Source organism: Triticum urartu, chromosome 7 (assembly GCF_003073215.2).
Source record: "Triticum urartu cultivar G1812 chromosome 7, Tu2.1, whole genome shotgun sequence".
Lineage (NCBI taxonomy): Eukaryota > Viridiplantae > Streptophyta > Magnoliopsida > Poales > Poaceae > Triticum > Triticum urartu.
This window is the reverse complement of record NC_053028.1, coordinates 710,914,805-710,930,379: the sequence shown is the minus strand read 5'-3', so window position 1 is coordinate 710,930,379 and position 15,575 is coordinate 710,914,805. Positions and strand designations below refer to the sequence as shown.

Genomic DNA, 15,575 nt, shown 5'->3' with positions numbered 1-15,575 from the left:
AACTGGTCTCTGTTACGAGCGGTATACCTGTTTTAAATACAATTCCGCGGCCTGCCCCTGGTCAGGACATACTGAATAGTCCAATATCTTTTGCTTACCGCACTATTTGTATCGTTCGGCTTTGTTAAATAGCCTCTCTATAAACAATGCATAGATTTTTGTCTATTTTTTGCATTACTCTCTTTTATATATGTTCATTTGTGACATGTTGCACCCGTACACTGCGGTACGGCAAGTACGCCAGGGGCTTCAGTACCCTTTAACATGGTGTGAGAAGTCCGTACACTTTCACAAGTGCGGCACCCCGAACTTATAGCACTATATGCATCGGCTCCGAATCATGATTTGGGTCAATAGTTGGGTTTGCCCGGCTCCTATGTTTTGGTGTCTTACGTTCCGCTCTATCGGCTAAGGTAGCACTAGGAGAACCACTGCGATTGTGCCCCGGTTGAGCTGGGTTAAGCACCTCAGTGGAGAAAGCTAAAACTGATTGTCATGATGAGGCGAGAGACCGGTCGCTGTTCGAGAGGTTTTCCGAGTCCCTAAAGACTTATGCCGCTTCGAGCGAGGAGCTGGATAACCCCAGCCAAGGCGTGGATAGCGCCCCGAACTCGGTCTTCCGAACTAGGGGCTTCGTCGAAATTTAAAATTATAAAGTTCTATGGCTAAGTGAGAGTGTTCAAGCATTATAGTCCGATTGCCTAGTTCGTCGTGCTGAGCGCCTCCCTCGAAGGACCCAACCATGGGAAAAAGAGCGCTCAGGTTTATCACCGAACACCCCAGCACTAGTGGCATGGGGGCAGAAGCTGACGACTAGTCATCTCTCAATTTTTGATAAACGGCCGCACAGAAAATAATATTTTAAATTCAATAAGCATTGCTTAAAGCGCCAATGAACAAGTTTTCAGCGCACAGGATAAAAAACGAGCGAGTTTATTCGAAAATTACATCCTTGGTACATTCATCCGCCACAAGGCGGGCACCTGCAAGAACATCCTTGTAATAGTTCTCGGGCTTGCGATGCTCCTTCCCCGGCGGCGGCCCGTCCCTCACAAGCTTCTCACCGTCCAGCTTACCCCAGTGCACCTTCGCACGGGCAAGGGCCCTACGGGCTCCTTCAATGCAGACGGACCGCTTGATAACCTCGAGCCTTGGACAGGCCTCCACCAGCCGCCGCACCAGCCCAAAGTAGCTCCCAGGCAGGGCCTCTCTGGGCCACAGCCGAACTATGAAGCCTTTCATGGCCTGTTCGACCGCCTTGTGGAGCTCGACCAGTTGCTTCAGCTGGTCGCTCAAGGGCACAGGGTGTCCGGCCTCAGCATACTGAGACCAAAACACCTTCTCTGTCGAGCTGCCCTCCTCAGCTCGGTAGAATGCGGCGGCGTCGGATACGCTGCGGGGAAGATCTGCGAATGCCCCTGGAGAGCTCCGGATTCGGGTAAGTAACAAGTAGTTTACTTTTATATTTCTGCTTTGCATAAAGAATGCCTTACCCGCTGCTATCTTTTTTACCTCCTCCAACTCTTGGAGGGCCTTTTGGGCTTCGGCCTTGGCAGACTTGGCAGTCTCAAGGGCCTCCGCGAACTCGGACGCTTGGGTCTTTGACTCAAGCTCCAAACTCTCATATTTTTTCACGAGAGCCTGAAGCTCTTGCTGCACCTCGCCGACCTGAGCCCCAAGTTTCTCTCGCTCGGTGCGCTCCGCGGCCGTTTTCTTCTCGGCCTCAGATAGCGCCTGCTTGAGGGTCGCCACCTCAGTCGTGGCCCCTACAATAAGCAGTACAATCCTCTTATTTTTTGCAATCACGCCTCTCTATAGGCACCCTTTTCAGTAAGGTATTTCTTACCTTCTGTCTCCTCGAGCTGTCGCTTGGCAAGGCCGAGCTCTTGCTCGGTCCGATCGAGGTCCTGCTTCAGGACACCCACCTCCGCAGTCAGTGCAGCGGTGGATAGTAGCGAAGCCTGCATACGCATATTGACTCTTTATTGTTAGACTCCTGTGAAATTTAATAGATCCTCTATTCGGCTTTTCTTTCCGAACGCCAAACAGAGCATCAGGGGCTACTGTCTATGCGGTAATATTTTTACATATTTTTACTTACCTCAAAGCCTGTTAGGAGGCTAGCGCAAGCTTCACTCAGTCCGCTCTTGGCGGACTGAACCTTCTGGATCACCGTACTCATAATAGTACGGTGCTCCTCGTCGATGGAGGCGCCTTCAAGCACCGCCAGCAGATTGTCCGGCACCTCTGGTTGGACGGAGGCTGCCGGCTCAGAAGGCTTGCTCCTCTTTGAAGGAGTTCGCCTGTCGCGGTCCGGAATCGTTGGAGATTCCGGCACGGTGTCCGGATCAAAGCCGGACTCGGAGCCCTGGGGGGTCTTGTCCCCTTTACTCCTGGAGTCCGGGAGGTCGCCTTGCGGCTCCTCCTGGACCACCTCCTCCTGCCCCGGAGCTCGTAGCGACGCCACTTCGGCGTCATCCGCAGTGCGGGGGGAGACAACGGGCGGAACTGAGTTCACGTCCGATGAATCCAGGGAGCCGCTCGACGACTCGTTGAGTTCGGCCCGGGGCGGGCTGCATGATTATATTCGACATTAGGGAAAGCTGTGCAACAAAAGGAATATCATGAGTTACTCTGGTATCCGAACACTTACGATTTCGCCGGACGCCTGGCCCTGTCCGGCCACTCCTCTTCGTCCTCGTCGGCGTCGGGGGCGTAGTCCGGCGGAGGGGTTTTCCTCTTCTTGGACCCTTCGGCCTTCCCCCTTGGGGCGGCCTTCCTTTTCTTTCCTCCCTCCGCTGGGGGGGAGAGCTTTCTTCTTCCTCCTCCTCATTTTCACGGGAGGAGGGCGTCCCGGACTCGTCGGACGACGAGTCCGACAACACCACGTTGCGGGTACTCTTTCGAGTCCCCGTGGTCTTCTTCTTCTTGGCCTTCTTTTCCGGCACCACATAAGGTGCCGGAGCCAGTAGCTTCACCAGTAGAGCTGGGGCTGGGTCTTCGGGCAGCGGAGCCGGACAGATAATCGGTTCGGATACCGCCCGCCAAGCCTGTCAAAGGTAAGGGAGTTTAGATCTCGCATAGAGTTAAACTATGAAAAAAGCTGAACATCCTGTAAAAGGCTGAAATGGCTTACATCGCTAGCGTGACGCTGCGAGCTATATCCGCGGTCCTCGGAAGCGGATGCGGGAGCCCCGGCACCTTTGATTAGCACCTTCCAGACGTCTTCATACGTCGTGTTGAAGAGCCTGTTAAGGGTTCGGTGCCGTGCCGGGTCGAACTCCCACAGAGTAAAGTCCCGTTGTTGACACGGGAGGATTCGGCGAATGAGCATGACCTGGACTACATTTACAAGCCTGGTTGACTTGTTTACCAGGGACTGGATGCATGTCTTTAGTCCGGTCACCTCTTTCTCGTTGCCCCACGATAGGCCCGTCTCTTTCCAGGACGTGAGCCGCGTGGGGGGTCCGGATCGGAACTCGGGGGATGCGATCCAGTTCGGATCGCGTGGCTCAGTGATGTAAAACCATCCAGCTTGCCACCCCTTTAGGGTCTCTACGAAGGAGCCCTCGAACCACAGGATGTTGGCAATCTTGCCCGCCATGGTTCCTCCGCACTCCGCCTGGTTGCCGCGCACCACCTTGGGCTTGACGTTGAAGGTCTTGAGCCAGAGGCCGAAATGGGGGCGGACGCGGAGGAAAGCCTCGCACACGACGATAAACGTCGAGATGTTGAGGATGAAGTTCGGGGCCAGATTGTGGAAATCCAGGCCGTAGTAGAACATGAGCCCCCGGACGAATGGGTGAAGTGGAAAACCCAGCCCGCGGAGGAAGTGGGGAGGGAATACTACCCTCTCATGGGGCCTTGGGGTGGGGACGAGCTGCCCCGCCTCGGGAAGCCGGTGTGCGATGTCTTTGGACAAGTATCCGGCCTTCCTAAGCTTTTTGACATCACCCTCCGTGACGGTGGAGACCTTCCACTTGCCTCCCGCTCCGGACATCGCTGGAGAAAGGTTGAGGTAGGAAGTGCGGGCTTGGGCGCTGGAGCTCGAGTGCGCAGGAGATGGATAGGCAAAGGAGGAAGAAGGCGTAGGTAAAAAGGTGGATCCTTATCCCCTTATATGGGCGGATGCGGTTGTGCGTCCCCACCTGCCTAATAAAACTCGCTTGCCTCCCAAGCGCCATGGTAAAGGGCGCGGTTATGGTTACCCACGTCCGTATTGATGAGAAACCCGTAAAAAGGGTACACGATCTCTGCTTTGACAAGACGTGCCAAGGAAACCGCCTCGCAAAACATGCTGAGGTGGAAAAGTAAAAACGATTCGAGTAAAGGACTTGGCTGTAGTGTGATGGCGCACTACAGAATACGTCAGCAGATTTGATTTGTGTTATTGTTCTCTCTATGGCAATATGTGGAAACTTATTTTACAGAGCCGGACACTACTCTTAGTGTTTACAATCTTCTACGAAGGACTTGGAGGAGGAACCCGCCTTGCAATGCCGAAGACAATTTGTGCGCCGGACTCGTCGTCATTGAAGCCTGGTTCAGGGGCTACTGAGGGAGTCCTGGATTAGGGGGTGTTCGGGTAGCCGGACTATACCTTCGGCCGGACTCCTGGACTATGAAGATACAAGATTGAAGACTTCGTCCCGTGTCCGGATGGGACTTTCCTTGGCGTGGAAGGCAAGCTTGGGATGCGGATATTCAAGATATCCTACCATTGTAACCGACTCTGTGTAACCCTAACCCTATCCGGTGTCTATATAAACCGGAGGGTTGTAGTCCGTAGGCAATCAACTCCATACACAACAATCATACCATAGGCTAGCTTCTAGGGTTTAACCTCCTTGATCTCGTGGTAGATCTACTCTTGTACTACCCATATCTTCAATATTAATCAAGCAGGAGTAGGGTTTTACCTCCATCGAGAGGGCCCGAACCTGGGTAAAACAAAGCGTCCCCTGTCTCCTGTTACCATCCGGCCTAGACGCACAGTTTGGGACCCCCTACCCGAGATCCGCCGGTTTTGACACCGACAATGATCAAACATTGTTGCCATGCCACTGGGAAACAATATTTAGAAATGAGTTCTTCCAAATAAGTTTGAACCATGTGAGCAGAAAATAGAGTTAACTGATATGAAAGTATGCTTTAGGTAGAATGCAAGCACCTCAGGATAATATTTGATGCAAATGCACAAGATGACTTCTTTGTTGACCCAATACGCATGCATGGGCATGTGCATTCCAACCATTTTCATATTGTACCAAAATAGAGTTACTCTTAAATTGTGCTTGTAGAAGTGGCCATTGATTCTATATGAATTCAAAGATGACCTGGTTTCTCCATGGGCTTATATTGTTGTCCTATAGTATACTTAAGTAGGTTGTGTAAATGTAACTTTTATTACATTGACCTTGTGTAAATGAGTTTCTCACTTTTACTTCCATGCAAATATCATATATAATTTTAAAACTAGAGGTTTATTTTTTTCTTATTGATGTGCTTTTTTGTCATTTTTTGTCTAACGTGATCATGTGATCGATTATGTTTGTTCACCCAGGACTGTTTTTCTTATACAAAAGAGGAATTAATGTTGCTTCTATAGGCACACAAAATAATATTCAGTCCAAAACATAAAATTAAACATATAGACAAACAATATAATGAGAGTAAAATGATAAACACGATGAAAAAATGGCATGAGAAAGCTGTGATTGCTTCTAGCAGATTCTATTGTGAAAGCACCACTCATCGTGAGATTCCAGCACAAAAATATTGGGCTTGAGGCAGTTGGACTATAGCAACCGCCCCAACAACAAATGCCATGATGCAAGGCGGGGACAAGCCAAATCTCGTCTGCAGGAGATGTTAGGCGGCAACATGCTACTCGCAAGTTTTTCACGATACAAGTTATGGACTAATTAAATGTTCTAAGATAACAACATTTGGGTACTGAAATAAGAAATCAGAACACCATAAGTCAATAAGAAATCACAACCCAATAAATCAATTGTCAGTGATCAAACTACACCACGACATTTGGACAACCATCCAATTATCAAAAATCCCACATACCCAAGGTAGACTACGCAAGCATGATTAACAGGTGATGAAAATGTACATTCTCCGTGAATAGCGGATAACAACACCTAAATATGATGACATGTCATTGTATGGGCTTTGGGAATCTTCAAGATCACCCGTACTCTATCTTATCTTAGAGCAAGTCTAGTAGAGCCCTCAAACCCTCAAACCCCTAAAAATAACCGCTTTTTACAGTTTTCGCCAAAAAACGCCATAGACTAGAACCTCTAAACCCTCAAACCCGTAAAAAAATTTAGAGGTCCAACCCTCAAACCAGTTTGCAACCTGTAGAAGTAGGGGTTGAGAAGAAAATCTCCCCCCCCCAACCTGCACTCCTCCTCCTCTTTCGCGCGGGAGGAAACTTCCTCCTCCTCCCGCCGCCTCCCCGGCTCCCGCCCCGGCCACCGTCACCGCCCCGGCGCCCGCCCTCGCCGCCTTCCCGGCTCCCGCCCCGGCCACCAAGAAGAGTCGGCCGAAGGCGGCCTCTCATGAGCCGCGAGGGGCGGCCTCCAAGGTCGCCGGCTCGTCCCCGGCCGTGAACAAGCCGCAGAAGAAGCCCGCGGCCCCGCCCGCCGCCGTCGCCGAACCTCCTCCCGCCGCGCACGAGGTGTTCGAGGAAATGGCAACCCCATCCTCGTTCATGGACCTCCTCCAAAACGCGGAGGTGGGCCTCGGAGCTCCGCCTCTAGACCCCTTTAGGGTTGGTGATGACTTGGAGGAAAAGGAGGAAGACGAGGAGGATGAAGGGGATGACGAGGGGGAGGTGGCCGAGATAGGGGAGGAGGCATTCACCGCCGCTTCCCGCCCACACGCGCGGTCGACAAACTACACCGAGGTGGAAGATATCCTCTTGGTTCGTGCTTGGGCAGCTGTGGGAATGGATGCAACCACCGGCACCGATCAAACCGGTAAACGGTATTGGCAAAGGATCGAGGACACCTATTGTAGGATCAAGCCGAAGAATAGTGGGTTCATCTCTCGCACTTACCGGTCGCTTCAAGGCCGGTGGGAGTTGATCAAGCCCGCTTGTGCTTGTTGGAGTGCGGCCATGGACCAAGTGAGGGATGCACCACCTAGTGGAACCGTGGAGAGTGACTATGTGAGTACATATTTCTTCACTATTTTGATTATGTGTGTGCACTATGCTATTGGTGGGTTCTTATGTGATTTATGTGTGGTTGATAGGAGACAATTGCCGGCATGAGGTACAAGGAGATGGCCGCTTCCAAGGGCAAGCCATTCCCATTTAAGCATGCTTGGACAATTCTTCAAACCTTTGACAGGTGGAAGTTGAGGGATCAAGAGACTGCACCCAAGAAGTCGACAATGCTTAGGATGGATGATAGTGAAGATGAGGAGGAGAGGAACTTGGGCAAGCCCGGGGGAACCAAGAAGGGCAAGCTAAGGGTGAAGATGGAAGAAGAGGCGTCAAGCCTAAGGGAGAAGATGGACCACATGATGAAGGCAAGAGAGGAATTGACAACGAAGACATTGGAGACGAAGCTTCTTATCACCGAGAAGAAGAAAGAGGTCAAGCTTGCACAAGTTAAAGCAAAGCGTGAAGAAGCAAAGCGCAAGGCCGAGTTGGAGGAGAGGATGATCAAGCTCAAAGAGGCAAAGGTATGGAAAGAACTCATGGTGGAAGAGAAAGAGCACATGATGATGTCCAAGAAGGACATGGATCAAGACCAATTGCAATGGTGGAAGGACTACAAGGACGACATCGCGGAGAGGAAGAGGATGTTCCGTGTTGCGTCCTCTACTTTTCGAGGTGACACTCCGATGAGTAGTTGTGGTGATGGCGGTGTGTACGACTCCACCGGTGCCCATGGAGATGCTTGATTGAGCCCGCATGTGGTCTAGGAGATGGCGCCGAGGTGCAACTTTTTGGTGATGGTGCCGATGAGAGGAGGAAGATGATGATTTTGTGATGTAAACTATTAAACCATGCATCAATGATTGTCATTTGGTAGTTTGTTTGGAAGTTGATTGTGTTTTTGTTGTCATAAATTGTGAGATGTCAAATGATAGATTTAAAGGTTGGGGTCGAGGCAAAGACTAGAACCCTCAAATCCAATCCTTAAAGCAGTTTAAGGGTTGGGTTTGAGGGTTCTAGTATTTGCCCCTGTTTTTCCATCCTTAAAAGTGTCAAAAAGTGGCATTTCTCAACCCTCCTTAAAACTGCTTTAAGGATTTGAGGGTTTGAGGATTCTACTAGTAATGCTCTTACTAAAAAAGGGCTCGGTGCGGAAATGGAAAATATCTAGTGAAATCCAACATCACAAAGATTAGGGATATTGTTCCTTATTTCTGGTATCATCCGTCTACGATCACAATTGAAGAGAAGATTGGGTCTAGCCCTCCAAGGAAGCGCATATATAAATAAAATATTATACATCTACGAATGCAAATCATAGATCCACAGACCAGCCCTATCCCTCACTAATCACCCACCCTATTTCTAATCAACTTTTGGCATCTCAGCCTACCAGTGGTTGGCAGAGGGGAAATATGCAGGAAATTATTAAACAAAATGCAGTTTCCACGTCTGACTTTGCACAATAGCTCTTGAAACAACAAGTAAATTATGAAAAATAAGAAACAACAAGTTGCTTTGTTTCTTCAAGTGGAAATTCATAACAAAGCTCTCAAAAGACAGTTTGGCATAGAGTTAAGAATATACTATATCAAGTGGTCAAACTATGAAGGAGTACTAGTACCAGTAGGCCCGCAAAGTTTTTATCCTTCCCAAAAAAGGCAACTCCTAAGCGACAAGTGCTTCCTACAACAACAAGCTTTGCCCGGCATCGGTGAGGGGGGGGAGGGGGGCACTGGCGACGGTGCGCCTTGGACTTATTTATAATTGATCATGTATAGTTATAAAATATTTATTGAATATAAGTACAATTTTTTCTTTGCGAATACGCAAAGGTTACGTATCTTTTTATTGATATAAGTACAATAATAGAATGGAAAAAATTCTCATGCATGGTTGCATATGGTGGCGGGTCTTTTCCATGCATAGTTGCATGTTGGGGTGAGCTTTATCCCATGCATAATTGTATGGTGATGTGGCGTGGTTGCATGTTAAGTTAAATAAGATAGTGAGGATGAACTTCTTAGGTGTTACCTCCGTTTTTATTTAGTATGCATATTAGATTTGACTAAAGTCAAACTTTGCAAAGTTTGACCAAGTTTAGAAAAAATAATATAAACAATTGTCATAACAAATTTATATGATGTGAAAGTACGTTTAGTAATAAATCTAATGGTATTGATTTGATATTATATATGTTAATATTTTCTGTCTATAAACTTGGTCAAAGTTTGCAAAGATTGATTTTGACCAAAGCTAATATGCGAAGTAAATATAAAATAGAGGGAGTATATATATAGGACATTAACAAGGTGGAAGAAATGTACCACACCGCATTATTGGCAGTGGAAGATCTAGAAAGTAGGACTAGGACATATATTTCTAAACAACTAAAGCACACATCACAAATGGTTTTGATATTGAAGAAGATAGGAAGTACAAGCACATCGTTGAAGTTCACAATATAGCTGTGGCACGGTCGCGTACGTACGTACGTACGCCTGTCTCCTCCGGGACGCCATGGCAGAAGCCAGCAGAGAGGCCACCGGTGCAGCGCCTCCGCCTCTCCACGTCGTGGTGTTCCCATGGTTAGCGTTCGGCCATTTCGTCCCCTTCCTCGAGCTCTCCGAGCAGCTCGCCAGGCGCGGGCATGCCGTCACCTTCGTCTCCACGCCGCGGAACGTCGCCAGGCTGAGGCCCGTCAGCCCCCGCATCCGCCTCCTCCCCCTGCCCCTGCCGAGCGTCGACGGCCTGCCGGACGGCGCCGAGTCCACGGCCGACGTCCCGCCAGAGAAGGTGGACCTCCTCAAGGTGGCCTTCGACGGCCTCGCCGCCCCTTTCGCCGGCTTTCTTGACGAGGCTTGCGCCGGCGGGGACGGTGCGACGGAGTTCGGCAGGAGGCCCGACTGGATCTTCGTCGACTTCGCACACTACTGGCTCCCGCCCATCGCTGAGCAGCACAAGGTACATGCATAGCTTTTTCATGGCGTGCGTGCATGGCTCCCATCCCATCAGGCCATCACCATGCTCCATGCTGGCTTGCAGGTGCCGTGCGCCTTGTTCCACATCTGCCCGGCGCCGTTCATGGCCTTCATCGGCCCCAAGGCGGCGAACGACGCGCACCCGCGGACGACGGCGGAGGACCTGATGGCGCAGCCGCGGTGGATCCCGTTCCCGACCACCATCGCCCACCGCCTCCACGAGGCCAGGGACATGCTGGTCCAGACGTTCCGCGCCAACGCGTCCGGCCCGTCCGACGCCGGCCGGCTCTGGCAGACGGAGCAGCGCTGCCCGCCCGTGATCCTGCGCGGCAGCCGCGAGGTCGACGGCCCGCTCGGGCCCTTCCTGGCCGACCTCTTCGGCAAGCCCGTCGCCCTCTGCGGCCTCCTCGCCCCATACGACGCCGCGCTCGCCGCCCAAGAAGGAGCCGACCATGTCGACGACGAGAGCGAGAGCGCGAGCCTCATGCGCTGGCTGGACGAGCAGCCGGCGAGGTCCGTCATCTACGTCGCGTTCGGGAGCGAGGCGCCGCTGACCGGCCACCACGTCCGCGAGCTGGCGCTAGGGCTGGAGCTCGCGGGCGCGCGGTTCCTCTGGGCGCTGCGGGGGCCGAGCGCCGCGCTGCTCCCGGACGGGTTCGAGGAGCGCGTGGCCGTGTCCGGGCGCGGCGTGGTGCGCGTGGGGTGGGTGCCGCAGGTGCGCATCCTGGCGCACGGCGCGGTGGGCGCGTTCCTGACGCACGCCGGGCTGAGCTCGCTCGCGGAGAGCTTCCTGTTCGGGCACCCGCTGGTGATGCTGCCGCTGTTCCTGGACCAGGGCGTGACGGCGCGCGGCATGGCGGCGAGGGGCGTCGGGCTGGAGGTGCCCAGGGGCGAGGGCGACGGGTCGTTCGGGAGGGACGACGTGGCCGCGACGGTGCGGCGGGTGATGGCGGAGGGCGAGGAAGGGAGGGCGTTCGCGCGCAACGCCGGGGAGCTCCAGGCGGTTCTCTGGGACAGAGCGAAGCAGGACGAGTACGTCGACGAGCTGGTGGAGCACTTGCAGCGCCGGTGATGCTGAGCCTGAGCGGGGCTCGCTTCTCGTGGACAGTGAGTGTGCGATGGTGGCCGAAATCAAAATGCACGTCGTCTCATGCTCAGTGCTCAGTAATGCTATTCGTACGTACTCCCTCTGTACAAAAAAATATATAAACGTTTAGATCAGTAAAATAGTATATAAAACAGTATAAACAGTAAAAAAAAATATAAATGCTATTTGTACGTACTTCCTCTATACAAAAAATATATAAGCGTTTGTATCAGTAAAATAGTATTGTAAATGCTTTTATACTTCTTCACGTACCAGTCTTAAAAAAAAAATCTACGCACTAGTTCAAATCTAGTGCACTCTGCTTCGGGGACTCCCTCTCCTCCTTTTCACCCTCACCGACGCCTTCCCGCACATTGTCGAACGCACCTTCCAGACATACCGCACCTCCTCATCGAGGCCGCCATCGCGCTCCCTGGTGGCTGGACCCCAACCGTGTCTTCCTCTTCCGGGGTGAGATCCACGTCCCGCCGCCCTCCCTCTTTCCCCCGACATGCCCTCCTTCCACACCTAATACTCCAACACCGTCTAGGCCACCATAAAAGCACTGCATCATTGGGACGTCGGATAGGGCCGTTGCCGACAACCTCCGCACAACATGCGTCACCGTCCCAACGCCCATGGCCAAGGTGCTCGAGGAGGATCCCTACTGCATCGTGCGGCCAGTCGAAGGGTTCTATGACCGACAGGGGTTTCATACATCGCCACATCGTCGGGATGTGCTTGATTGCGCGTGAGGTCGAGGTGCAGTCAACGCAGACAAATAGAGAGGAGAGAGTATTTTTTGCATTTTTTGGGACGGGTCCCACATGTAAGGAGGTTCCCGGTCAATAGTCAAATCAACCTCTAATGAGTCAAAGCCGAGCAGAGGGATGATTGCTGAACCAGGTAGTTAGTTTGGGGTTATGGTGGTGAGCCGAAGAGGACTAAATACGGTGTGAATCGGCGGGTAGTGACCCAATTCCTCCTTCATCTTTTTTGAGGACGTGCACGAGCTTGCGCCATCTCCCTACTCGCACAAATTTGACCACCATGCACTCTGAGAGCCTAACTGAGTGGGAACGGCTGATTTGGTTCTTCTTTGCGGGGCCTGTCTGAGAAGTACTTTAAATTTCGTGCTGTGTAGACCCAACAATGCTTGTAGGCAACCGTACGGGCCAAAAATGCACCCCCGAGACCTAGCTGGAAGGTATGCAGAATACCAAGTACGCCTAAATTGTTTCTCGCACAATGGTCTTCTTTCCTCGTAAATGATGCTTGGAAGAAGATGCAAACCCCAAAATAATTGTGTGACCGCCTACGCAAAATGGCATGAGCATCACGACCTATGATCCAAGCTGCATATGCGGCTGGTTTGGCCGCACGCCTTCGCCGCCGCCGGGAAGGAGACAACAAAGGAGGGGCGCACAATCCTGGCAAACGGCAACGAATCTAGTATTTCCTATGCTAGAGAAAAATGCATTTATGAACACAAACATTCGAATAAAATGAAATAGGGGTTTTCGGTATTCGACGATATTCGTTCGTTCCCGTGCCCGAATTCCATTCGTTTTCAAAGAAAAAGTGGGACCGGTGGGCTCGTGCCGCGGACTACTCGTGGTTCGCCACCCACCCACCACCACCACCACCATCGCCATCACACCACGGGAAAGAAAAAGGAAAAAAGGAGCTTCCTTTCTTCTCCCCCGCTCCTCGGATTGGATCCCTCCCCTTCCCTCCTCTGATTCCATTCCGTTGGAGCCCGGCAAGGTGACGGCGGAGTGAAGATCTCGGTAACGAATCCGAATCGCCTTTTTTTCGGGTTTCTCCTTCTTCTTCCAATCCCTCCTTTCTTGATCTCATCTCTCCCCTGATTGGTTCAGACAGGACTGCCGGCGCCCCTCCCTCCGCTGCCTCGCTCCCCACGGCGGCGAGGCGAGACCCACCGGCGACGCGCGGCCAGGTAACGCTCCCTCCCTTCCCCTTTCCTCCGCTCCGTCCAATCACCTCGTTCGAGCTCTTCGATCCGTATTCCATAGGCCGCGGCACTCGCGCGGATTCGGTAGAGGACGATGGGATCCACCATTGGAGATGAGAGGCGGATCCGTTTCTCCCTCCCATCTTGGCGGAGAGAGTGGACATTTGAGAGAGAGAGAGAGAGAGGGAGAGGGGAGAACGCGTCGACTTACCCAGTGGCGGCTGTACTGTCGACATGTATGCTGAACCTCATGTCTCAACAGTGTCAGAGCTTCAGGCCATGACAACCTCTTTCTTTACTGTATTGCCTCGATCATGTGAATGTATCTCTGTTTAGCCTGGTTCCTCTGCGTATCCGTCTTCTTTAGGAATATCAAGCCTCTTATTTTTCTTTGCTGAGTGTTTGTTTTGCTCAGCTCAGTGACAATCAGACAGAAGTGGTCTGCTCCTTGCCTAATTGTCTGAGACCACCTACTAAAAAGAAAAAGAAATGCCCGATGCTTGTTGGCCGATGGAATCGCCTCATTTGTTCTGTTTGAGATTGACGCACAATTGCTTAGCTGCGTAGTTCAGGATGGTACTGTATATTCCTTATTGCCGTATGACTGGTATGAGCACAGGTGCATGCATAATTTCCATGTCTTTTACATTGGGGAATATATAATATGTTGCCATGTTGAAGAAATTAGCTGCTTTGGTGGTTACTGCTGTCAGCAACGTTTGCCCTTGACTTTGTTTTTGGTGAATAATGTGCCTCTTCTGTTCATGTCAATGCAGCCCTGAATTGAATCAGCTACCATGGCGGCCTTGCCGTTAGCCACGGCGGAAGTCTGCGACGCCAACTCGCACCTCATCACCGGCGGTGAGCTGCGCGCGCTGCAGCCCATCTTCCAGATCTACGGGAGGCGGCAGGTCTTCGCGGGCCCCATCGTGACGCTCAAGGTGTTCGAGGACAACGTGCTGGTGCGCGAGTTCCTGGAGGAGAAGGGCCAGGGCAGGGTGCTGGTGGTGGACGGCGGCGGCAGCCTGCGGTGCGCCATCCTGGGCGGCAACCCCGTCCAGCAGGCGCAGAACAACGGGTGGGCGGGCATCGTGGTGAACGGGTGCATCCGGGACGTGGACGAGATCAACGGGTGCGACATCGGCGTGCGCGCCCTCGCCTCGCACCCCATGAAGGCCAACAAGAAGGGGATGGGCGAGAAGCACGTCCCGGTCACCATCGCGGGCACCAGGATCTGCGACGGCGAGTGGCTCTACGCCGACACCGACGGCATCCTCGTCTCCAGGACCGAGCTCATCGTGTAGGAGAGGCTGACGCCTCGTTGGCCGTGTTGTTCCACTCTGTGGTTGTATTTGCTTGTCTGTAACATGATGGATGAACTGGCTCTGCATAAGAGAGGAGGGTGCTTGCTGTTGCTGCCTCTGCCCTCCCTTATTGAATGATGTTGTATCTGAACTTCAGATTCAGAAGCCTGTAATAATTGTAAGCTTATCTTGCCTGATCAAATGGAATGAGGAATGGGAATAAAATTATTAGTTGGGTGCCTGCATTGCGCTGTCAAAAATGTCAAAGAGAGGAGGGCTGCTGCTGCTGCTTCAGAAGCTCTGAACTGAATGGCCTTGTATCTGCACTTCAGATTCAGGAGCACTGAACTGAACTTAAAATATTTTTTTTTGAGGGAGCACTGGACTGAACTTGTAATAATGTTAGGCGTGTCTTGCTGAATCAAACGGGAAGAAGACCGGGAATAATAATATCAAGTGGATGCATGCATTTCACGGAATGAAGCTTGCTGAGACTGATAAAAATGTACTGTAAATACATTCATTTTGCCAGTGGATGAGCTTAAGCCCGTCGTTGGTCAATTAGTTATCCTCACACACATCCACCTAATTATTTGCGTTGGGGCCGCTCGAGGTCTGCTCATGGCGATTCCGGGAGAGACTACGCCGGCGTTGGGCGCAGGGTGAGTAAAACTCTGCCTGTAGTCGGTGGATGGGCTGTGCTGTTTCTGTTCTCCATATTCTCTCGTCCTTACCCGCTGGCATGCGTGCCGAAACTGCAGATCGGCCAGAGAGGCACATGCTCTGGTGGTGCGCGAGGTTGCCGAAGCGGAGTACGCCGGCGCTCCCATCCTGCCTGAAGCGCCCGTTGGCGGGGGCACGCCGGAGAGGGGACCGGTGGTTCAAGGGCAGTTCGGAGCCTTGCCAAGACCAAGAGCATGAACAGGCACAGCATCATTGTGTTCCTCGCTGTGTGATGCGTATGTCGTCCATGGCGCCGTCCATCACGAACATGACGTTGCTTCCCCCTCCGGCCACCTAGATGAGTGGGCTCGAGCCAGTCTGT

At 52.1% G+C, this 15,575-nt stretch overlaps 2 protein-coding genes across 3 annotated transcripts; both read left to right on the top strand.

Moving 5' to 3' along the window:
- The first annotated feature begins 9,610 nt into the window (after positions 1-9,610).
- On the top strand, positions 9,611-11,493 carry LOC125522008 (putative UDP-rhamnose:rhamnosyltransferase 1). Its single transcript, XM_048687070.1, has 2 exons — positions 9,611-10,147; positions 10,229-11,493. The coding sequence occupies exons 1-2, from the start codon at positions 9,704-9,706 to the stop codon at positions 11,234-11,236; spliced, it is 1,452 nt and encodes a 483-aa protein (XP_048543027.1). The 5' UTR covers positions 9,611-9,703; the 3' UTR covers positions 11,237-11,493.
- Positions 11,494-12,880: 1,387 nt separating this feature from the next.
- On the top strand, positions 12,881-14,775 carry LOC125522050 (putative 4-hydroxy-4-methyl-2-oxoglutarate aldolase 2). Of its 2 annotated transcripts, none has more exons than XM_048687121.1 (3): positions 12,881-13,041; positions 13,132-13,211; positions 14,003-14,775. In XM_048687121.1, the coding sequence occupies exon 3, from the start codon at positions 14,024-14,026 to the stop codon at positions 14,528-14,530; it is 507 nt and encodes a 168-aa protein (XP_048543078.1). In that variant the 5' UTR covers positions 12,881-13,041; positions 13,132-13,211; positions 14,003-14,023; the 3' UTR covers positions 14,531-14,775. The 2 variants fall into 2 exon arrangements, with proteins under 2 accessions (XP_048543078.1, XP_048543079.1); XM_048687122.1 differs by having other exon boundaries at positions 12,887-13,041; positions 13,136-13,211.
- The last annotated feature ends 800 nt before the right edge of the window (positions 14,776-15,575 follow it).

What these genes read in the sequence shown, in the direction of transcription:
- LOC125522050 (XM_048687121.1), top strand. Translation starts at nt 14,024, where the DNA reads ATGGCGGCCTTGCCGTTAGCCACGGCGGAAGTCTGCGACGCCAACTCG.
- LOC125522008 (XM_048687070.1), top strand. Translation starts at nt 9,704, where the DNA reads ATGGCAGAAGCCAGCAGAGAGGCCACCGGTGCAGCGCCTCCGCCTCTC. An exon ending in CCATCGCTGAGCAGCACAAG is followed by an intron (nt 10,148 to 10,228) that starts GTACATGCATAG and finishes GCTGGCTTGCAG; the next exon opens with GTGCCGTGCGCCTTGTTCCA.